General features: G+C 37.0%; 1 protein-coding gene across 4 annotated transcripts; it reads left to right on the forward strand.

The window, feature by feature from the left end:
- Nucleotides 1–22,086, forward strand: RELL1 (RELT like 1). Of its 4 annotated transcripts, none has more exons than XR_011680033.1 (8): nucleotides 1–190; nucleotides 9,204–9,443; nucleotides 11,199–11,270; nucleotides 12,567–12,624; nucleotides 15,198–15,437; nucleotides 16,101–16,278; nucleotides 16,782–16,871; nucleotides 19,608–22,086. XR_011680033.1 is itself a non-coding variant. In XM_071432563.1 (7 exons), exons 1-6 carry the CDS (start codon nucleotides 103–105, stop codon nucleotides 16,270–16,272), a joined length of 870 nt encoding a protein of 289 aa, XP_071288664.1. In that variant the 5' UTR covers nucleotides 1–102; the 3' UTR covers nucleotides 16,273–16,278; nucleotides 19,608–22,086. The 4 variants fall into 4 exon arrangements, 2 of the variants coding, with proteins under 2 accessions (XP_071288664.1, XP_071288663.1); XR_011680032.1 differs by having other exon boundaries at nucleotides 16,101–16,274; XM_071432563.1 differs by lacking the exon at nucleotides 16,782–16,871.
- The last annotated feature ends 908 nt before the right edge of the window (nucleotides 22,087–22,994 follow it).

A 22,994-nucleotide genomic window follows, 5' to 3' on the forward strand; every position in this document is an offset into this window, starting at 1 on the left:
GTGCGGGCAGGGCGCGCCCCGCCGCCGCTGGGCCGGGCCGGGCAGGGTAGGGCGGTAACGGCCCCGCTGCCAGCGCGCAGCAGCGCGGGCAAAGCGTCGGGGATGGCTCCGGCGGCGACCGGCGGGATTCCGCCGACTGCGCCATCGCTGGGCCTGATGGCTGACGGGCTGGGCAACAGCTCCGCTCTCGGTGGGTCGCTGCGGCCTCGGTCCTTCGCCGCGGCGGGACGCTTCAATCCGCGACCCCCTCGTTCCCCGCCGGCGGCCCTTGTACCGCTGCGCGGGCTGTGAACTCGCCGGGCAGTACGGCCTCACTCGCCGCTAGGATGTCTAGGCTGACCCCGCTGCTTCTGCCGGGGCCCGACGCGGTTTCCTCGGGGTCCCCGGCTTTCGAGTCCCTGCGGGGAACGAGGGAGGAGAGCGGCAAGGCAGGGGCGCGTCCCCCTCCGCCCTAGCCCCGGGCAGCCCCGGGCAGCGGGCTGGAAGAGGTCAGAGCTCCGCGGCGGCAGCGGCTGAAGTTTCTCCGGCCTGTCAGCGCAGCGCGGCGGGGGCGCTCGGGGCGGGCGCCGCCGGGTCCCGCTCGGGCGGGCTGCGATGCCCTCAGCGATCGCGCGGTGCTTATGTCGCGATAGCCCCGCGTGCTGATGTAGGGGATTATGGCCAGGAGTGGCGAGGGGAAAAAAAAAAACCAACCAAAAACTATAGTGAGCTGTACGAGCTCGAGTCGGACAACTCCTCCGTAGATGATTCACTTTGACTGGGATCGGATGGCTCTTAAGATTGAAGTGCGTTAAAGAATGGTTTCTATTTTATCCTCACTTGTGAGGTTAAGTTTGGCTTAGCGTTTAGGTTTTGGAAATGAAAAGTTGACTGTAACCCTTGAGAACTCTGAAGAGCACTTGCACACATACAATCACTAGAGGAAGTTAGTTTAAAATGACATTTTCTTTGTTTATGTCTAACCACAACTGTTATGCTACTAATAATCTCAAAATGAAACCAAATTTGTTGCTGGTGTAGTCTTAGTCTGAAGTGCTTGCTTTTTTTTTTTTTTAATGCATTGTCTGTGATGCTCAAACTCATCAGTAAGAGTATACCAGCTTGTTTGAGAGTGAACTTTCAACTTAGTGGAAACAGTTAAGATGGCCATACTTGCTAGCAAAGAATAAATCCAGAAGTGTTTCTTGTCTTTCTGGCATTCCTTTTGTATATTTGTATATTACTTGGTGCAGGCAGGCTTGGTCAGAAGGGTTTGAGATATCTGCTGCCTGCTGTTTATTTTCTGAAAGCAAGAGGAATGGAAGGCTTGTCATCCAGTGCTTCAGGAGAGTGGAAAGAAATAAGTACCACCATGCACCTTGAATTTCAGATTTATGTTGCCTTGTAGCTGCTGTCTGAGGACCTGAGGTTTTCTATGTAAACTATGAGGAGGAGAGAAGTCGTGGATTTTTCTTCTCTTCTTGATCATGACCATATATATATATATATATTTTAAACATATAATAATATAAAAACTAGTTTGCTCTTTGGCTGTTACTTCGGGGAATTGCTGCATGTTGATACATGCTATAATTACTATACAGTTTACCTGCTAGTGGTATCTTGAAGAGGCTGTAAACAGATGTTTTAGTAAACGAAAGGATGTGTGTATGTAGGTTTATACTGACTTTTTACAAATGTTTATACTCAGGATTGCTTTATTGAACTTGAAGTTGGGTGGAGAACTCTTGGTATGCTATGTGCTTTTGTAGGATTTAATAACTACAGAAGCAACTTAGCTGTATGTATATCTAGCTAAAGAAGATTGTTCTTATGCAGGCTAAAAATTGGCAAGTCTAGCAAGAGATGCAAAAAGCTGTGAAAGAATTTTCTTCTCAGAATTTTACAAATGCTTTCTGCCAATGTATCTGCTGTATCTCAAGATCACAGTATACCTCTTCACATAGGAGATACTTTGGTTTGGGTTAAAAATGATTTTTGATTTCTGTAAACTAGTAAGGACTGTTGTTAGCATGCATAAATTCATTGATACAATGTGCTTGGTGGCATTGATTTAGTGCTACTCACTAGATGCTGATTGTGCTTGTGAATTTAACCAATGATATGCAATAGTACTAAATAGCTCATGTGTCCAGGAAGAATTTTATTTCATTGCTTTTTAATGGCCATACTGGTGAAATGTGCTTTATTAAATGAACTGCAGCTGTTTGCAGAGTGTTGTATTTGAAAACTGAAGTTGGAGGAACAATTTTCCAACAGAAATGCAAATGTAAAGCCCCAGTTCTGTGTATTTTTGCTGTAGGAGCAATATGCTGCTCAAGTAGTGACCAAAGCAATTACACCATAAGCACTGCAATTTAGTACTGGTAAACAGTGAACCATAAGCTTTTTGTGTCTGTATGTGTTAATGCAGCATTATCAATCACATACTGTGTAGCACAAAGAACAGGCTAAATCTTACTTCCCTTTATATTTAAATTTTTCCCTTTCTCAACAGGACAAAACTGCTCTATATACTGTTAATTTTTTTTTCTCACAGAATTCTAAATAATGTCAGATGCCTTCATGGTGTGGTGACTGATGGTTGACTAGGTTTGGTCTTCCCTGTTGGTTCTTAAGCTCTCTCTGGCTGTGAGAGAATTGCAATGCTTATTGCAATTATTTCAGCACTCAAAATCATTGAGTCTTACATGCATTATACAGTGATACTTATAGCTATATTTTTTTTTTTGCTGTGAGTAGGACCTACCTTACATAGCAGGTACCTCCTTTCTGAATCCCCACCCTACCCTGAGGCTTTCAGAGAAACCAGTCTAAAACTTTCTGCAGAAATTTACTGCATGTGTTGATAGGGTGTATAATTCAGAAGAAATTTGCATTAGTAAAGAACTTCCTGCAAAATTTGCTTACAGTCAAAATTTTTGTAGTGACTTTGGTGAGCCAGAGATTTTGTCTCTAATGTAAGAACTCTTAGCAGGCTGTGGCCTGAGTCACTCTGAAAATCAGCTCGGTGTTTTATGGTTGTGAGCACAATGTTGGTACCATGGATGCTGTTGGGTGTCTCATGTCGTGCCTGAGACTTGCTGCCTGGGGCTTACTGTTGGTGTTCACTAAGTAGGTGCATTTAGAATGAGCTTTAAGGAAACTTGGCTGGTCATTCTGCTCATTTTCTTGAGATACTGCTTTTGACAAATCTGATGAAGGCTTTGACGTTTGTTCCTAAGAGAAATTCTTAATCAGCCCTGTAACCTCTAAGGCAGTTGGCAGTGTGTTATTAGTTGTCAGTATGTTCCTTCCTGGCTTCCTTTTTGTCATCTCACTTCCTGCTTATTTCACTTCTGGTTGTAGGTTCTGATTACTACAAGGAAGCCAGAAGTTAAGCGGAATTCACAAATGTGTTGAATGTTCTTCTTCGATGATAGGTGGCTTTCCTTTGTTATTCACTTTAAGCATATTCCCTGATGTACAATTTCCTTGAACAATAGACAAAGCAAGTGGTAGAGAATAGGTTTTCTTCACTTGAGAGGTTTTTTTCTCTAGAAAATATCTAAACTTTTTTCAACCTCTTCTTTACTGACTTTTCTAGTGTGTCTGCTCTCTTCTGTAGCTACCACCTGACTAGTAAGGCAGAGAAGCCCTAATGTTTCCTCATTATTTTTTTGTGTTTGTGTTTTGGGGAGTGGTATATTTTGTCTTGTGATTGAAATTGCTAGTAATTTCATCTGCTTAGTTTTGCAAAAGCAATTTGACTGTAGTGTCCAGAATAGATAAATACTATTTGAATCAGATAGCTCGTAAAAAGTGTATTTATTTTGAAGTTGCATGAAACTCTTCTTGTTAAGTTTACTATCAGTAAAATAAAGATATGTTTTAAATGAATACATGATTACCATCAGAGTAAATGATTTACCTAAATGATTTCCCTGCTAAGTACCTGAATTAAGAATCTAAAAAAATTAAATGTGACTTGATAATAGAAACCTCTACTGCAGCTCTAATAAAATGTTGTATCTCTGAGTAAGTTGAAGGTACTGAATGAAAGTATACAAAGGATTTAGAACTTCTTTTCTTTTAAGGAAATATCCACCACTTCTGAAATGCTAGGAGATACAAGCTGGCATTGAATTAACTTCACTAAAACTCAACTTTAAAAGTAAAGTTAGTTTCTTAAATTCTTGAGATTGAGGTATTTAGTGTGTGTTTAGGAAATTTAGCTAATAAACAAGGAGTTTTTATTTTTATGCCTGAATTTAAAAGCATGTAATTTAACATAAAGAAGTTTTACGCTAAATGATACTATGTAAATGTAATGTAATGTAAAATGAATGCTGTAAATGAACGAGCACATCCAGATGGAGCAATCTGATCTAGTGAAGGTGTCCTAGCCAATGGTGGCAGGGTTGGGATTACATAGTCCTTAAAGTCCTTTCCAAATCATTCCATGATCCATCCACCTTTGATATCTGTCCTGGAGGTAGGAAGTGTTGTTAGTATTTAATTTAGTTGAAAATACACTTCCTGTAGAGCCAGGAGAGGATGACTACATATCATCATCAGGTATCTTTTCCTTGCAGGGGGAGCTGGGTTCACAGGCTGCCTGACCTTTTCTCCTTGTGCCATTGCCTCAGAAAGCTTAAGCAATGTTTTTAGCAGCAGTGTGTAGGTCTGTGGGGTGATTTGATCCACAAGTGATCCAGGTACAAAAGAAAGGAAAAGACAAAGCACCAGAAAAGCTCCCAAAAGAGCCAACCCCCCCCCCCCCCCCCCCCCCCCCACTGCAAACAATATTCTCGTTAAGTATTTTGAACCCTAAGTGATGGCCCTTTTTTCTGCTGCTGGGTAGACTGGCCCATTAATGGTGAGGAGGAGGGAGAGAAATGTCGAAGCTGATATTGCTACTGAGGCATTGTTTTCCAGCTGTGCTTAGCTGAGATGTTTGAGCAGATCATGTGCCATACCATATTTCAGTTGTGTTGGACTTAAATAGGTTGTATGTGATCATATTTAGTTTGTTTAAATATTAATTAACATTAAGGCCAACAATAGTTTGTTTCTGTATACTGTGAGATTGATATCTATGTTTCATTTTCATTCCTAAAAGCAGGGAATATGATCCTGATTCTCCTTAAACTTAATGGACAAGAAGATAGTGAATATATATGTACCTATTTTTAGCAGGTAGATTGCTCAAATAACCAAATTCATAACAAGTAAACAAACCTTTTTAAAAGGCATGCCATAAAAGGTAAATGGCATGGGGATAATGGGCAAAATCCAGAGTAACTAAAGAGGATTTTTTACCAGTAGAGCAGAGAGAAGATTACGTTGTTGTTTATGGGCCACTTTCTCTAAATTAAACAATACAAAAACAAGTGGAATGTGCTTGAAGTAATCAGATGGGTGTAGATTCTACTTAGATTTAGTATAGGAGATTTAGAAAAACTGCATTATTTTAATGCTGAATTGTATACTGCTAATATAAGAACTAAACTGTTTTGATCTTGGTTATTAAAATGATTTGTTTTTTCAAGGATCTGAGTTGTACTTTAGGCAAGATAGGATTAAGATTAAATATTTCTAGAAATTTCTCATGTGCTTTATGAAAAGTTTGTCTATGCCATGTTAAAATTGCAATTGAATGAAGCATGAAATATTTTTCCAGTTATCTGCTAGCTTTTTTCCTCTTATATTCTGTTTCCTGAAGGTGCTGTAATTTGTCTTGAGCAATTGCTGAGGTGGAAGAACACTACCAAAGTATCTGAGTAACAGTGATTAGAACCAAAAGACTTGTCTAAGGTTGACTATCTTTTTATTTTACTTCTTAGGTAAGGATGAAGTAAGGGCAGGCAACATTCAACTTCAGTACTTGGCATATATTATTTTTTAAAGCATATGAGTACATGGGATCTGAATTAGTAGCATGAGTGCAATTTATTATTTTCAGTTTAAACATTACTAAGTGTGCCGAATATCACTTCTAAATAATTTCATTTAGATCACATCCTCAAGTGTTGCATATGTAGACTAGTATACAATGACTGGTGTATAAAAATGCCAGGACAGCAAAGCACTGAAACAAATCAGTTCTTTATGAATTGACTCAAGTCAAGGAAGATTGCTATGGCCTGATGAAAACCTTTGAGGAGCAGCATCATGCATCACGAGACTGAGGTGAACTGTCAGCAGTCTGACAGAAGTGTAGTGTGCCTCTGGGGAAAGGGAATGGGGAATGCACAATGAATGATGGAGCTGTGACTTGGCACATAAAATGTGCTGCCTGTTTAGGTCCTCAGGGCTTGGCTTTGCATTATGGCATAACTGCTGAGGGTTTTGAGGGCAGACTGTGTAGGGTGTTTGATAATGTAAGCTGAGTGCTTTGCTTTGCTTGTAAGGTTATCTCAGTAATCCAGTTAAAAACTATTTTTAGGATTACAGTCTGTCAGGAGCACAGTGACTGGGGTAGCAGGGAACTGAATGGGAAGGGACCTCTGAAAACCACTTTGGATCTGGAAGAATTGCAGTGAACCATGACGTGGAAAGCCAGAGGCATGGACCTCTAGCCATGTTATAAGGCCCCCTTGCTCTCTGTGTTTGGTGGGAATTTCCTGCCATGGTTATGGAGAAAATAGATACTTGTTTGGGCAATCCATGGCACTCTTGCCACAAAGAGAGGCAGAAAACCCAAAGTTGAGTTGGATAAATTTTATGACCCTTCCACAAAATGGCTTGACTAGCAAGTGGATGTTGATAGAAGGGAGGTGTTTCCCATTCATTCTTAAAATCAATACTGTGCAACAAAATCCAAAGTATCTGCGTGTTGTGTTGTCTTAGATTTGAACAGGAAAGGTGCTTATTTATTAATACCCTTAGGAGCTTGTGTTGTATACTATTTCAGTTGTATTTCCTAGATTCTGAGATGTTGTAGTCATCCAAGTAAAACTTCTGTGGTGTGATGGTTTTCTCCTGCCTCGAAAGTAAATGAAACTACTTTAGTTGATTAACTGGGATACTTTGTGGCTGTTGCTACCTGGTGAGTTAGAAAAAAAAAATATATTTTGGTATATTAAAGCATGAATTATAAATTCTTAGAATGCAAGTAAACTGCGTGTAAGATCAGCCTTCTCAGTTACATGACTGTATCCCTTACCCTTTCCTGTCTTCTGTTTCCTTGCAGTATAAAGCAACTGCAATCTTGAAGTGTTAAATTGTAGGTATTTTTCAGTTGTCCTACTCAGGCATACGTTAGAGCTTCAAAGGTTACACATTGGTAAATTCTGCACACAGTCATCTGTAGGATTGCTGCCCTCTTAAAAGTGAATAGCTTTCTCTTTTGATTTTGGGAACAAACTAGACCATCTGGTTTTGTCCAAAGCAAATATTCTCAGATTCTGCTTAACTTTTAGTTTTGAGATCTGTTCAGTAATTTGTTTGCACTTCTTTCAGTTTGGCTGCATTTCTGCTATTTCCTAGGAAATTATTTTAGCAAAATTCTTAATACATCTCTTTTTTTGTTGTTGTTGTTGCTAATTGGGGTTTATCAGTTGTTATTTCAAGTAATTTCCATTGTTTTCACTTTGAGCAAGTTTTGTGTATTGCATGCTACCCAACTGTCAATTTGTCAATTTGAGACTGTTCTGAAAAATTCAGAAATGTTTTAAAATAAAAGGTTTACTGTTTCTAGAGGAATAAAGAAAACTAGGGTAAGTACCAAACTTCTCTTTGCTGTCTGTCGCCTTACTGGTGTTTCTCAAATGCCATGTAGTTATGCAGCCAGTGCAGGAGATGTTTGTGGAATAATGCTCTTTCTGCAAATTTTTGGAGGCTTCCTCTTTTTTTTTTTTTTGTTTGTTTTGTTTTGTTCTGTTTTTGAAAGGAAAGGATTATAATTCTAGACATTTGTGTTGTGAAAGTGTCCCTGTCATGTAAATGGTTTTCTGCTGACTTCTATTCTTCAGTGAGTTTGATGAATGGAACAATTGTGAATTTCCTTGTCCATTTCAATACAAGTAGATGGGAAATAGATGGATAAAAAATGAACACGTTCTGGTTGTCATTATTTCCTACTCAAAAAAAAAAAATTGTTTTCTGCTGGAGTGGAGGAGAAGAATAGAAGGTAGAAATGCATGTTGGGGATAGTAATATGTAAGTCTTTATTATATGGGGTGGGGAATGTGTATAAGCTCTAAGGGATTGCAAAGGTTTTGAGTATGCAACGTGTAATTTTGGATTTATCTGAGCTGTTTACCTTTTTATACTTTGATATGGGAGAAGGTACTGTGTTCTTAGTTTCTTTGTGTATATTGGACTTAAAAGTGTGTTAATATTGAAGAGATTGTTCAGAGATGTGGAACGTTCATTATCTGGATGGAGCTTATGTGCAAAACCTGATCTAATCAGTGCTGCTTTTAGCAGCACTTGGACTGATGAATTTCAAGTTTCCCTTCTAATGAAAATATTCTATACTTTTGATAGGTCAGAATCCCAGTTTATAACATAGAGTTTACATCTGTGAAATTCAGAACTTAAACAAAAGTGCTTAAATGTGGATATAGTGTGTGACAATGCTTCAACTTAAATTCTTTGCAAGCAAAAAGAATTCCTTCATGTCAAGTTTAAATACAAAATGATTTCCAGATCTCAGACAAACACTGAGTCCACCTTATTCTGATGAGATGGTGGATGCTCTTTTGAGAATTTCCACTGTCAAAAGAAAAATAAAAATCAAGGCTATTTCTTTCACACCTGATAATTTTTCTATGCAAGGGTCAATATTAAATCCTGTATTTACTCTCATATTAGGGAAGGATCCACGTTTTATTGGTAATTTTGCATGAACTCCTGGACTGGAGGAATATTATAGCATTTTCCTCGCTGATGTGAACAAGGAGCAATGGTAGTGTTATTCTTCTGTGAACCATGTGAGCCCTTTATTTGAGATTACAAGCCTGTCAGGCTTGTATGGTTGGTTCTTCACTGTTATATTGAAGAAATATCATGCAGGTTTTTTGAGTGTTAGGTGTATGTAATTGTTTGGTGAAGAGGGAATATTTGCTGTTTCTGGTGTAAGTTGTCAGCCAGTAGAGGATGTGTTTTCTTCTTCACTGCAGAGGCTACTGTGGAGATTTGGTCATGCTTGTAATTTTCTGAATTTTTTCAAGTGATTTACAGTGTATAGTGATACATTTATTTATTGATTTACATAGATGGAGAGGTTCCATGGGTTTTGTCAAGCCATGGCTTACAGACAACTACTTTGACAACTAAAGTGGATGGCAATGATGGCAAGCCTGAACACCTAGAGTATATTGCCTTTGCTTTGGTTCCTGTTTTCTTCATCATGGGTCTCTTGGGGATCCTTATCTGCCATATCCTTAAGAAAAAAGGATACCGTTGTACAACAGAAGCTGAAGAACTAGAAGAAGAAAAAATTGACGAAAAAATAGGTAATCAAGTCTAATAAACAAATTCCTATTTCTCTACATTGCAACTACTATGAAATAATTTATTGTAAGACTTGTGTCATTTCTGTGTCTATATTTGACATCAAAGCAGTATTAAGAATAATATTTTTGTTACTACATGTCACTTGGGGTTTGATCTCTGCCAGTCAAATCCAGGCGTGTTCCGCTTTTCCCATGCGAGTCTGCTAACATTAAGTAAGAGCTTAGAGAGGGATCAAAGTATCCCTATATTTGTTTGCAACTCCACAGATGGAGTCACCAGATCATTTTTCTGCATTTTACATGCTGTTAACAACAAAGTATTGTTGTACATGGTGCTAGCTGAGAAGTGGCAAAAAGCTTCCATTTAAAGCCTAAAATCTTAGTTTTATGTTTTGCAATCTTAATTTGTTCCTGTTGTGCTGTCATTCACTTCTCCCCTCTCTTTATAAAACCAAGCCTTTGGACTGAATATCTTTATTCTGTTTTATGTAATGCTACTTATAATTTTTCCTTCAGGATGCCTTTTTTTTTATCCTAACATTTGTTCATTTGTACCCTTGTTTTTATTGTTCCTTTTTCCCATTTATTCTTACTTGGGGAAAAAAAGGGTGTTACCAGGTGGGAAGGGCTATAACATGGTATAGCATTTGTAAAATGTAAGTAAGAACAAAAGTCACTTGTAAATACTCCTCTTCCTTTCTCCCAATTAATTTCATTCAGTAGGTTGATAATGAGTGCAAATTACAGTGGCTCTGTGGTAAGGGTAGACCCATGTGGTGCAGTAATGATGTGTCAGTGTGTTCTTAGGCATTACCTGCCTGGGGCAGCTGTGCAGTGAGTGGAGCTATCTGATCTGATAGTTCCCCTGGGTGGAACAGGGGAGTGGTAATGAAATGGGGACATCCCCCATGTCTCAGTGGCAGGAAGGAGCTGCCTCTAAGTTACATTGCAAAGTTGCAGGTAGTAAGATGAAGCATGGGTACAGAGGTGGGGAAGCTCCTAATTTACTACATAAGAGAAGAATTTAGAGTCTAGCCTATCAAACTTGCTTCAATCCCATTTTTTTAAAATAAAGCATTATAACAATTATTAGGGAAGGACACAGTTTTGCCTCTTCATTGTTTTAGTTCCCCAACTGATCTTCACTCTTTGCTGATTATTCTAGGGGGGGGGTTAATATTGCTAATGGTGCATTCTGTTACAAAAGTTTTCAGTTTTTTTTTTTAATTAATCAATTGTTATGTCCTTGAAGATGTGCAAATTGAATCTTAAATTGAATCTTCTTAAAAAAATCTTCTTAAATTGAATCCCCCTCATAATAAAAGTGGATAGTACCTGCTTTAGAATAGTAGTATGAGACAGTTTTGTTTTGTTTTGGTTTGGTTTTTTTCCCCTTCCTGTTGTTAGGATTAGAAATGCTGCTCTCTTATTTGTCTCCTCCTTACTAGCTGGAGAAGGAATTTTGAAGTATGTTTATGAAAACACTGAGCTTAATTAGTTCTCAGCTGAATTTGTTTGGACTACTGTAGAGATGATAAACCTGTGTTCATAGTTTTTACTGAATAAGGACGATAAAGTCCTACCTAAGCTTTCCCTCCAAGTGACAAAAAATCTCGCCTCTTTTTTGAAATGTAGTTTCTTCTGGTTTGTGTTCAGTTTTGGTTGTGACTATCTTATCATTATTTATTTTTAAAATAGTTCAGTTCTTGATTCATAAGGCCAAGATACTGACAACATATTTATTTCTTTGCACAGAAATGAATGAAACTATACATGAGAATAGTGACACTGTGGGACAAATTGTTAACTACATCATGAAAAATGAAGGTACAGTATTGAAGTTACTGCCATTGAAGTTAGCAGCCCTTGTGATGGTGTTCTATAACAAATATGTTTTTTTGGATAGTCTGACGTATGGTTATGTTCACGTGCTTTCATTTAGTAACCAATTTGTTCATTCTTAGCTCTTTGAAATTGTCTTTACAAGGCAGTAACTTCAAGGACAATAGGGAAGTTTCTTGCTTACTTGAAAATTGTTTTGTATGGTAAATTCAGGTCATGCATTTCCATATATTTTAACTGTTTAGGTATTTGGGTCTTTTTGGTTCAGCCTTTTGCTTTGTGAAGTAAAAGCTCAATGTTGCTTTCTTAGTGGCAGTGTTTAAAGCCTGTGGAAACTTTTATGTTTTGACTAGATTTAACTTCTTGTCCTGAAGTGATTCTTGCAGCTCTTGTCTGGTGAGAGGCTTGTGCATAACTGAGACAGTATATAGCACTAATGGGTATTTATATAGCACTAATGGGTGATTTGGTATATAGCATTAATGTTGAATTCTGTACGTGTTATCTGCATTTGTCTGCAAAGTAAAGGATAAGATGTGACTGAGAAAACGAAATCATAGCCAAGCACCCCATGGAATGCTTGGTTAGTTCAGAATGTATTTGCCCAATGAAGAAATGTTTAGGAGACAGGATGTTTTTATAGGACAAGAGCAGTCAGCCTTTTGATTTTGCATTTGTATAAATCAGAGTTCTGACCACTGAACTTGCTTTCAGTTACCTCTGAATTAGTCCTCTGGAAAAGCAATGATTTTGAGTTTGCATGTGGGGATTTTTGGATTTTGTTGTTTGGGGATTTTTTCTGTTGTTCGGAGTTTTTTTCAGACTATTAGTGCTTTGAGTTTGTGTATTTTTCCTTGAGATTGGGATTAGGTAATTCATGTGTTTTGATAGGAAATGAGCAATTGATAGTTCTTGGCTGATAATGAATTTTCATTTTGTGGGGCTCACTTAAACTGATGTTTTTAATCTGAAGTTGAGTTAAACATGTGAGGTGATTCAGAGATTTTGTTCGAGAGTTTTGTGCAGATGGCTGCGTTTCATGGCTTGCATTGGGGTGGAGCTTTGAGTGCAATATGGACTGCAATTTTAGTAGTTCATGTTAAGGTTACCCATAGAATTATATTAACATTTTTTTCTGCAGTTTTCTTTTGTGCTTTTTTGGAGATACATAATGCAGTCATCTTTCTTTTAAATGAAATACCTTTGAGGAACTTTAATTTTGTTTTTTTTCTAAAGTTAGAACCGTTCACTTTTGAAGAGTTCTGTTTATTCTCATTGCAGCAAATGCTGATGTGTTAAAGGCCATGGTAGCAGATAGCAGTGTCTTTGAACCTGAAAGGTAATTACTCCTCATTTTAATGCATGTTCTCTGAGGCAACTAAAAGCATATGCTTTCAAAGGACTTTGTTTCCTGAACTCTTCTAAGACTACATTGCTTGCTTGAGTTACCAGCTAAGAGAATAATACTTTGATTTTTCCATTGTGTTTGAATCCTTAAATTGTAACATATACCCTGGGTTAGTGACTGGCTCTTCTGGTTATGTGTTCTAGGTGCATGATACAGTTTTTCTGCATTTTGGTCTAAAAATTACAGATGCTGCAAATACTGGTTTACTTTGGGGTGGAGTTACCTACAAGGTGGCTTAGTCCAAAGCTACTGTGGCTTCAAAGAACAGAACAGCACTCATTTCATTTGTATAGGTGCTAACTTACAAGAGACATCTTCTTCTGTGTCTGCTTTTGGTTTACTTTTTTCTTTATAATTGTAGCAATAGACATTGGTTGACCTACCTGTTAGGATTTTTCACTGCACAGGTAATTATGCAGAGAAAGCATCTCTGCCTTAGATGCATTGTATGTGTAAAAAAACTTGTAGAGGCACCATATGTGTAAAAGTGCTTGTATTTGTACATTTGTACACTTTTACCTATGTCTAGACTCTCAATACTCTTTGTATATAACTTCATATTCAAGGCAGAGGAGATGGAAGTTCAAGTAGTATTGTGTGACCTATAAAAGGGGTATATAGTTTCAGCAAAACGAAGAGTTGAGTATAGAACCATTAAACACCTGTTCTCATGGTGAGACGCTTGGTTATTGAAATGACCCCTGAATTTCCAAAGGGGTTTCTCCTCAAGTATAGATACTCTTAAATGTCTGTGGTTCTGTAGAGATATTTATTTGAATTTTGTGCATAGTCATGTGTAATGTTATCTTGGGCATTTTAGACTATAATTTCAGTGGTGAATTAAAATATGAAGAGTAAGGAGGAGAGAAAATGATTGCTCTTACAGAATCTGACAGATCCTGAACCTTTTGTAATCAAGTAGAAATCCTCTGTATTTCTTTGCAAGTTCAGTGCATTATGAAACTTTCTAATTATAGAAACAGTTATGGCTGAGTAAAATCTACCCTTCTCTCAGTTGAAGCCATTAGTTCTGTCTGTGCTTCAGGTATTGAACTGCTTTTATTTTCCTTAATAGCATTTTCTTATTTATTTGTAGACCATTAAATATTTCTTGCCAATATTTTTATTTTGGATATGAGCATCCAAGTAACTCCCAGTCTTCTCTGGCATGTTTTACTTCTTTAATTTGTTCTTTCTGTTCTCCTTTGGAGTCTCTGCAGTTTGTTTGTATTTCTTGAAATAACATTTCTAAACCTGCATGGTAGGATCAGATCTGGCATGATTAATGCTGAGTATTGTAAATTTAGGTTCACAGGTTTTACTTCTGTTATTTCCACTGTTTTGTCCTTTTTAAGCAAGAATGTTGTTTATGATTCATGTTCTACTCATGATCCTCTTTTTCTGAAGAATGGTCATCTGTCTGATTGCTTTTTGGTCTAGATTTGGGTAAAGGCTTTCTGCTAAAACACTGAGAATTTATGTTGTCCTTACTGCAATACATCCTGTATTTTTAGTAAGATTTGTGTATGTGTGAATGTCTTTCATATATGTGTTCTCTTCTCATCATTCTAATTTGTTATCTTGACCTCTGCAGTTGCTATGGGTTACCCAAAGTCTGTGGGTACTTTAGCTATTCTTCTGTTCTGTTACCCAGTGAACTATTTAAAGCACTGAATATAACCAGGATCAAAACCCCCCACATTTAGTATGACTTTGCAGTTTCACAGCAACTACAGATATATTACATTCTGTATGTGTTTTTAATTTTTTTTTACAAGGTGCTGCCGTACAGTTATTTCACCTTTCATGAGCTCTGGCCTGCTGTGTTACAAGACAGTGTTAAAATTGATGCTAAAGTCCAAGAAAAGTACAACTGGTTTCTATCAATGCTATCTGTTTGTTTTTCTGCTTTTGAGAAAAATCGGATTGATTCTATTAGTTAATCTCAAATGCCTTTTGGAGGTTGTACTGCTTTTTCTTTCTAGGTACTTAAAATTTTATTTTTTCCCTTGAAACTGGATGATGTTGTTTCCTCTTGTCATTGTGATACACATTTTAGTTTTGCCTCCTTTCAGTATTGTGGTTCTGTGCTCTTCTTCTCGGAGTTCCTTGAGATCCTGTAACAATTCTGAAATACTTTCTATAGTTTTCCCAGGCAGTTCTTTTGTGAGTGTAATCAGCTTATTAAATGTCTCCTTCAATATAAGTTCATGTAACCTATTCTCTTCTATTTAGGCTATTTTCCCCCTCTTGTTTTTTCTTGTCTTTTGTGTTAGTTACCTTAACCACATGACTGCAGCTGAATCAGTTTGTGAAAGTGATTCCAATTGCGAAAATATAATATTGGAGGGAACTGTAAGCTGCACATCCTCACAAATATATGTTTCCTGTAAAAACTGGTTATTCACTAGACATAACTGAAGGTTGGATTTCATCCTTTTTCCTTTTTAAGAAATCGTATTTTATAGTAAACATAAATTTTCTTTATTTCTTTTTTTCTACAGCCCATTATCTCCTACCTCTCCTGAGAGTCCAGTGAGTCCAGGGACTCCTTTGTCACCAGGTGTTGTTCCATTCAGACACAACTGCAAAGCCCATCACTTCCATACTGTTGGAGGAGTGGTGGAAAAGGATGTTTGTACTCGCTGTAGTCACAAACGATGGCACCTTATAAAGCCAGCTCAAAAATCTAAAGAGAACAGAAGAAGTCGTATTGGAGAAGTTACAGTCCTTTCTGTGGGAAGGTAAGGCTTGGGTCATTTTGTTGTATACTTCTCTTGGAATGCTACAGTGACCAATGTTGGATCAGATATCCACTAATTCTGCTCTCTTTATAAGATTGGTGATCTTTTTTTTTTTTTTTTTATCACCCTGTTACTATTAGACTGAAGTTATTTCTGGAAGAAGTAAATGTGATTTTTATTTTTTTTTAAGAACTACATAGAAAGATGGAGATTTACTGTGGGTGTAAATTTAAGGCTCTTGCTCATTTGATACAGGCTAAAAGAAACAAGAATTGCACACTAATAAATTTCTCTGAATTTGATATTTCTCAAGTAAGTGTGAGGCTATAGAAACCACTTCATTCTATTTGTTATTTTTAATTCTTACCTTATATTGTAGTTGTCTTAGAAAATTATTATTCTAAGAAGTGGTATGCAATCTGTGGATTCTGCTTCAAAACACAATTCCCTGAGAAAGTGTGATTCAGCAGTAATGAGAACTAGAAAAACCTGTAGGTGATAGGAAGGAAGATGCTCTGAAGCGAAGCAGTGTCCATGTAGGTGCCTGCTCTGACATCTTGTTCTGGGGACCTGGAAATTTGTTTCTGCCTATGCTGTTGCTCCTGAGAATGATCTAACTCATCTGTGGGGAAATACAAGTGCACTTTCTTTTGCTCACCTCAGATTTCGAGTCACAAAAGTGGATCACAAGTCCAACTCGAAGGAGCGGAAGAGCCTGATGTCCGTTACTGGCGTGGAGAGCGTCAACGGGGAGATGACAGCGAAACAGGACGTGAGCGAAGCGCCCACCACACCTGCCAAACAGGACGTGCAAGAGAGGAGGAGCTCAGAGTAAAGGCAGGTATCAAACATCTGAACATCTGGAACTCATGCTGGAGGTGTTATGTTGTGAAATATGTGAAGGTAATCAGCACAGTTGAAAATGCATCAGTTCTGTCTGAAAACTCAACTTTCAATTTCAAAATTCTCTACACAAGTCTGCAAAAATTCCATGTGGTCACTCAGTTAATGATAAGTTAAGAAAGGCTTTTTTTATCCACCAAATTCTTATCTAATTGTTTATTCAGATTTTGTAATTAGGTGTTGAAATAACTTTTGTGGGTGTGGCATCACTAGTCCAACAGATAAAATGTCTGCATATTAATTTTTTGGCAAGAAAAAAATTTTGGCAATGGCTCAGATTTAGTGGCAATGTACTTATTGTCCAAAACAAACAAGTGCTGCTGACAGTGTTATCACTGGAATAACTGCAGTTATTCAATAACTATAGCGGCTTCCTTATGCTTGCTGTTTTGTACTGCATGCTTGTATGAGATGATTGCTTACTAGATACTTCTCTGATAGATCTGTGGAGCTTTGACTAATAGCAGTGGAGTCACATGAAACTGCTGATCTCACAGGGATCTAACTAAGCCTGGCGGTTGGGGTTTTCTTGTGAGTCATTAAACTTCAGTGAATTGCTTGAGTTACTCTATTGAGCATGTGAAAAACATGCACAGCATGGTTTTGAAATTAAATCCTCACTGTGTTGGTTTTTTTCTTTTCACAGTTTAGAATGTTAGGGGAAAAAAACCCTGGAAGTTAATATGGTTTGCCTCTATTTGATGATATGCTGATGGATAATATGAAGGGGAAAGGTGATTTTAAACAAATGTGATTCAAAATTCAGACTTGACCCTTGAGTAAAAAGGCTCTGGGGTGACATAGTAAAGGTGCTGGACTTGAAGAAAGTGAACAAAATGCACAGTGCCAAACTCTCTGTATGCTGAGAGAGAGGATTAAATGATGCTGTGTCAAACTATTGGTTACATCAAATGGAAGAGGGAAATGCACAAGAGAAAATTTGGTCTGTTTGGAAAAGCAATGAGACTCAAATGCCCTTGCGTATTTTGAGGTTAAAGTAGAGAGCTCTTATGCAGTGGGATACTTCCAACCCTTAGTGGCAGCACAGGTTTGACTGTTGAACTAAACAGAATGGATTTGTCTGGCCTCTATGCCTCATCACTAAATTACACCCAGGTTTTTGGAAACATTGCTGTAGAGGAAAGGAGACTTGGAGATGTGGTATGCTTTCAAATAATAAAAAAGTTACGGAGGGTAATGAGGTTTGTTTTTTTTTTTCCCCCCAGTAAATATGAAGACAGTGGTAGGCTAAATTGCAAGGAGGGGGAGCTCAGGTTTCAAAAATTAGGAAATTGGAATAAGCATCTTTATTGCTGGACATTTATAAGACCAAACTTGTCTATGCCAGTGTTTTGCCTTCTGATCTGTAGCACATTTTGGCAAATCACAGGTGCCTAGTGCTGCTGTTTCACTGTTGCACTGAAATCTGTGAAGGATCTACAGATGTCAGTGAAAGGGAAACAGTACTCCTATTTTCTGATTCAGAATGATGTCCTTGTGCTCAAAGTATTTTTATGTTGATGTGATTCCTATTTCTTCCCTTTTTAAAAATCAATATCAGCTAAATGCAATAGGAGATAACGTCTTCCTTCACTAGGCTGGCATTTCCATGCCCAGCTAATTGTTTTGTTAATTCTGTGACTATTTTTATTTCTTTTCTGTATCTCTAGTGGGAGATACAGAAATCTCATCAGATTGTTCCTAATGTGATTTTTTTCTAATATCTTGTGCTTAAAAGAGAAGATAACAAGCTAGTTAGTTATCTTCTCTTTAAGCACAAGAAATAGAAAGAATAGGGCATATATGAAAATAAATTCCAGTGCACTTTGATTAAAAAAACCCCATCATTTTGAAATCACTCAAAATGTTATGTAGTCCATTTTTCTCTCTAATTTGTTCTTTCTTCTCCTGAATAGGAAAGCTGTTCCCTGTAATTACCTAAAAGTTCTATAAATTTAAACCATTACTACTTTAATTTAAAAATAAGCTGTTCTCTAGAGAGATATGATAGTAAAGCTGTAAAAAAATTGTCCATCTATGGCAGCTTTTTATTGTTAGAACCTCCCCTTAGGATTAAAGTTTTGCTTCTTCTGAAAACAAATGTTCTAATAGCAAAGAAATGGTTCAGCAGAATATTTTAATGGTCTCTCTAGTCCAACAGAGCTATTTTGTAAATCATCTGGGTAACTAGCCAGGTCTGTTTGATTTGCACTACAAAAAAGAAACAGATCTTGCTTGAAAAAGGTTCCCTAGCATGGTTCTAGATCACTTTTTGTCTACTATCATGAGAAGCTGCTCACATGTAAACAGGTAGTAGTTAGACCTTTACTTCAGCTACTTATTTCAGACTTCTAATAAATTATTGTAGCCCAATTTACTGAAACTGAATAGATAACTGCATTTAAGACTTCTGTGCCTCTAGTCAGTACATTTCTGATGAAAGCTTATACTTTGGGGGAATTTGACTCAGATCTTCAGATGCAGAGGAAGAAGGCAGACATAAATGTGTGTTTAACTGCTTGTAGAAAAGTTTTTTCTGTCATTCAGAGGCTTTTTTTTCTGTCATTCAGAGGATTTGTGGCTGACTTTTACCACTGTTACTGAGAGTTCCTGTATGAGATGGAATTCCTGAGTGGGACAGTACCTGGATGAAATAGCATTGCTGACTGCCTGTATTTACTGTCGCTCTCAAGTCCAGGGTTTTTTTTCCCTAAACTGATGTGTTCTGAAGCGACCTCTTCAGTGTTTCAGCTTATCTAGTGTCTTGCTGGCTGTATCATTGAAAGTTGTGGCATGTCTTCTCTATGTCTTCAAGGTTCATGTTCTCAGCAGACTCCATTTCTTCAGTTAATACATTTCAAATATGCTTAATGGCACATAAAGAGTGGTAGATACACAGCTGATAATTGAAGTCAAAACTTTGAGTTGAGCTCTTGGAAATCCATTTTAAGCTACTGGGTATAAACAGAGACTGGTACTGGTACACTGAAGCTATGTAACATTTTCCATTTGTAGTGCTTAACGTTGTGGTGTGATTTGTCAGTTGGTCCATGTGTTTGTCCATGCATTTCAAGAGTACTAGCTCAATTTTTAGTTCCTCTTTATGATTTCACATGCTAAACTTGGAATGCACGGCAACTACTTCATGCAATTGTGGCTTTTTTTTTTCCATTTCAGAGCACCTGCTAACTTTTTAATTGGTGTGTCCATCCTAAAACTAATTTTGCTATTTAGGTTTATTTTTAGAACTGTTTTCTTCTCTTACAGGTGGAACTTTTAGAAGAAGATTGTCTGCAAGCACTTTGGAGAAAACTGAAAACTCCCAAGAGATGCATACTATTTTAAGAAATGTATTTATGGCAATGTAGTATTTTAAAAGTTCTGTGATGTCATTCCTGCAAGGTTAAACACTTAATGGTTTTTGACCAGTAAATAGTGAGATTTAGACAGTTAAATATTGTTGAGCTGTGTGGACATCATAATGAATGGCTTCATCTTGGAAAGAAAACATACGTGAAAGTTTTTGGACAGGAAAGGTAAAAGCTTTATCAAGTCTTAAACTTTTTTAAGACAAGCATTTATGAGCTCAGTATAAAGAGTTATACAATTACCTCATGGATAAACTGCATTCACCCCAGTGGTCCATCTGGATTTTTCTTCTGTTCTGCCCACTCCAAAATTGACAAGCGTTTGCTGAAGATAAAAGCCAGTCTTTGAAAGATGAAAATATTCTTTTAATCTAACTGCTTGTAGCCAAGTAAAACATACAAGGAAATAATTGTCAGCCAAATCTGCATGTGTGCCTTCAGTACATAAACCCAACTCTGTGCAGGGTACCTCACAGTAGAGACTGGTTCAGTTATATGCAGATGTTAAATGAAATTGTTGTTCCCCAGACCCATATCTCTCTCTTACTACTTGACACAGGCTGAAGAGCATCTTTTTGTATGCAGTTGGATGAACTCTTGGTGAGGTTACTTTTCTCATTGCCTTGTGTTCTCCTGTTTTCTTGTAACTGCTCACTCATATTTGAAGAGTGCCTAATAGTTTTGCTTTTCTTTTCTTGTTCTTACCCACAGGTTCCTTATTAAGTTAAGGCAACATATTTCAAGCCTTAGATAAAGATATGGAATATTGGGCATTAAAAAATTTATGGAATATATACTAAAGTGTTCCAGAGTGGCTTTATTGGACTGAGGGTAGTTGTATTCATTGGCAAAAAAATCTTAAGCCAGTGTTACTCCTTTCATATTTTAAGTGTGACTTAATGCTAAAATTACCATGGTATTCTCCTATTAATTTTCTGTATCTACTTATGATCTTAGCTTTGTCCCGTTACTTATTCTGGGGAGAGAAATCTCTGTAATACTTCAGCAAGCTTTTCTGTGTAACAGAAAATTATATCATTTGTTCTGAGTGCCTAAGAATATAAGCTCTAATATAATGCTTTTTAGTAGAGATTGCACTATATTCTGAGAACTATAACTTAATCTGCTTTATGAACTCAAGGAAAATCAGTGTATGTTTTTGAAATGGATTTATTTTAAATTGATACCTTCAGTCTTTTTAAACAAGAGCTCTAAATTGTGTTTCTTCTTCATATCTGAGAATTGTGTTTCTTCATTGATTTATGTATGCAGTGTTAACAGTCAGTGTGTACAAAATTACTCTTCTTGCTTGTGTATTCGTTACTCTCATGTCTTGCCAGGAAACATCAAGTCTTTTCACTCTTGCTGCAAGTATGTGCTGCTGATGGTCTTCCTTCTGTGTGTATCCACAAGATACTGACTGGTCCTATCAATGTGTACTTTTCAGCGATGCTATATTTGCCAAAAAACCCACCACTACCCACCCAAACATTGAAAATAATAAATGTTTTATTGTTCTTTTGAAAATGGATATTTTTAGAAATAATTGTCTGTCCTTGAGAACTCAAAATAACTGTTTGACTGAGACTCTAACTTCAGTGTTTAGCACTGCTCCCTGCTTCCATAAATTTAAAATCAGCTTCTGAAAACTCTTCAATATTTAAGTACAACATGAACAGCAACCTCATTTTACAGGCGCACATTAAGCTTCACATGATTATTTGTGTGAAGAATATTTCTAGAAGATATAATTAGTATTGGTTGTAGCAATAAGCTTTCAATTTCCAAGAGATTGATAGCTATGATTATAAAAATGCATACTGGGAAAAGGGAGCATTTGAGAAAACAGCAGTTTTCAAATAATTTCCAGAAAGAAGATACAAAGTTACAGACTGTCCCCAAAGCTTTTTCTAAAAAATGGGCAGTTTGTCTTGATACTGTATTTTCATGCATGATGGGTTAGTATGGCAAATAAATGGCAAAAGGATGTAAGAAAGTTTAAATGGTAATATGTATTTTTTTTTACTTATTTTAAAAGTAGTTTCTATTTTGATTCTATTGAAAATACATAGAATAAAAGGGATGGAAAGATGTTGGCTATGTAAAATATTGTTTACCTGTATAAAGTAATTATGTAAGGTATTATGAGACATGATATGTGCAAGAATTGAATTTATGCATTGCTACCTAAGCAAGAGAGGATTTAGAAACTGTGCCTGTTTCATTGCCTTTAACACTACAATGCTGTTGTAGGGGTATGCATATTGCCATATTAGTCTGCTTTTCTTAAATTTGCTTATGAAATGTATTTTTAACAAAATAGTTTATATACAACTTTTATACTACAAAGCAGTAAATAAAAAAATACTGATTCTTAAGCTTGCTTCTGACTTCCTTTAGCCTTCAGTGATTGAGTGAAATTTAATTTTTGCACCATCTAAATGTAAAATGCAATCTTTTTGCCTCTAAGTTTTTGTTTATGGAGGTAGCGAGAATGTTGGTTTATAGTGTGATGTACTTCAGAGCAGTAATCTTTTCTTCAGAAAGGACAATTGCAAATACTACTTTAGTTTTATATTTAAATGAGAAAGACAGAAATCTGTGCTTTAACCCATTCTGGTGTCTTAGATTTAAAATATCAAGATTTTTAACTTTCTGTTATATTTGATGCAGAGCTTTTAAAAAATAGTCAACATTATTCTTAATTTTTTCATAAGGAAGGGAATGAAAAACCACAAATGACAGGAAGCTCTTTGCAGTTGTTTCCTCTCAGCCTGTGTCCGTCTGTGATACTACAATGCTTAATTTGTTACATTATGTTCTCACAGATGACTGTGATCTGTAAAGAGCATTAAAAATGGGTTTTGCTGTATGAATAGTTTGAAGGAGCCTTGAAGCAAGTTGTGGCTAGCTGAGATGGGATTATCAGTGCACAATCCTGTTTACGGGTTTGGGTTTTTTTATTATTTCAGTGCTCCTAGCAGTGTCACATAGGGTCTGTTTTGAGCTCTGTTTTTGAATTTCAGAGGTTGATAAACAGCTGTGTTTTATATTGAGAATGCTAAAAAAAGAAAAAAAAAATTAAAAGTCCTTCCAGACCTTAATCTTCAGACAGAATTGAGACACTGCTTCTGCTGAAGCTTCTGGAAATTCAACACACTATATGGGTCTCATTTTCAGGATTTTTTGTTTTGTTCTTTTTTTCTTCTATGTACAAATTCTTTGTAGTATGTGTAGTACACAGTTTTTATTAGACAATATGTACATACATTGAAATACAAGAGGA

The sequence above is a fragment of the Agelaius tricolor genome, unplaced genomic scaffold, assembly GCF_023055355.1.
Source record: "Agelaius tricolor isolate 1412-34295 unplaced genomic scaffold, bAgeTri1.0.p SCAF_8, whole genome shotgun sequence".
Lineage (NCBI taxonomy): Eukaryota > Metazoa > Chordata > Aves > Passeriformes > Icteridae > Agelaius > Agelaius tricolor.

What these genes read in the sequence shown, in the direction of transcription:
- RELL1 (XM_071432563.1), top strand. Translation starts at nt 103, where the DNA reads ATGGCTCCGGCGGCGACCGGCGGGATTCCGCCGACTGCGCCATCGCTG. An exon ending in AGTGTCTTTGAACCTGAAAG is followed by an intron (nt 12,625 to 15,197) that starts GTAATTACTCCT and finishes TTTTTTCTACAG; the next exon opens with CCCATTATCTCCTACCTCTC. An exon ending in ACAGTCCTTTCTGTGGGAAG is followed by an intron (nt 15,438 to 16,100) that starts GTAAGGCTTGGG and finishes TGCTCACCTCAG; the next exon opens with ATTTCGAGTCACAAAAGTGG.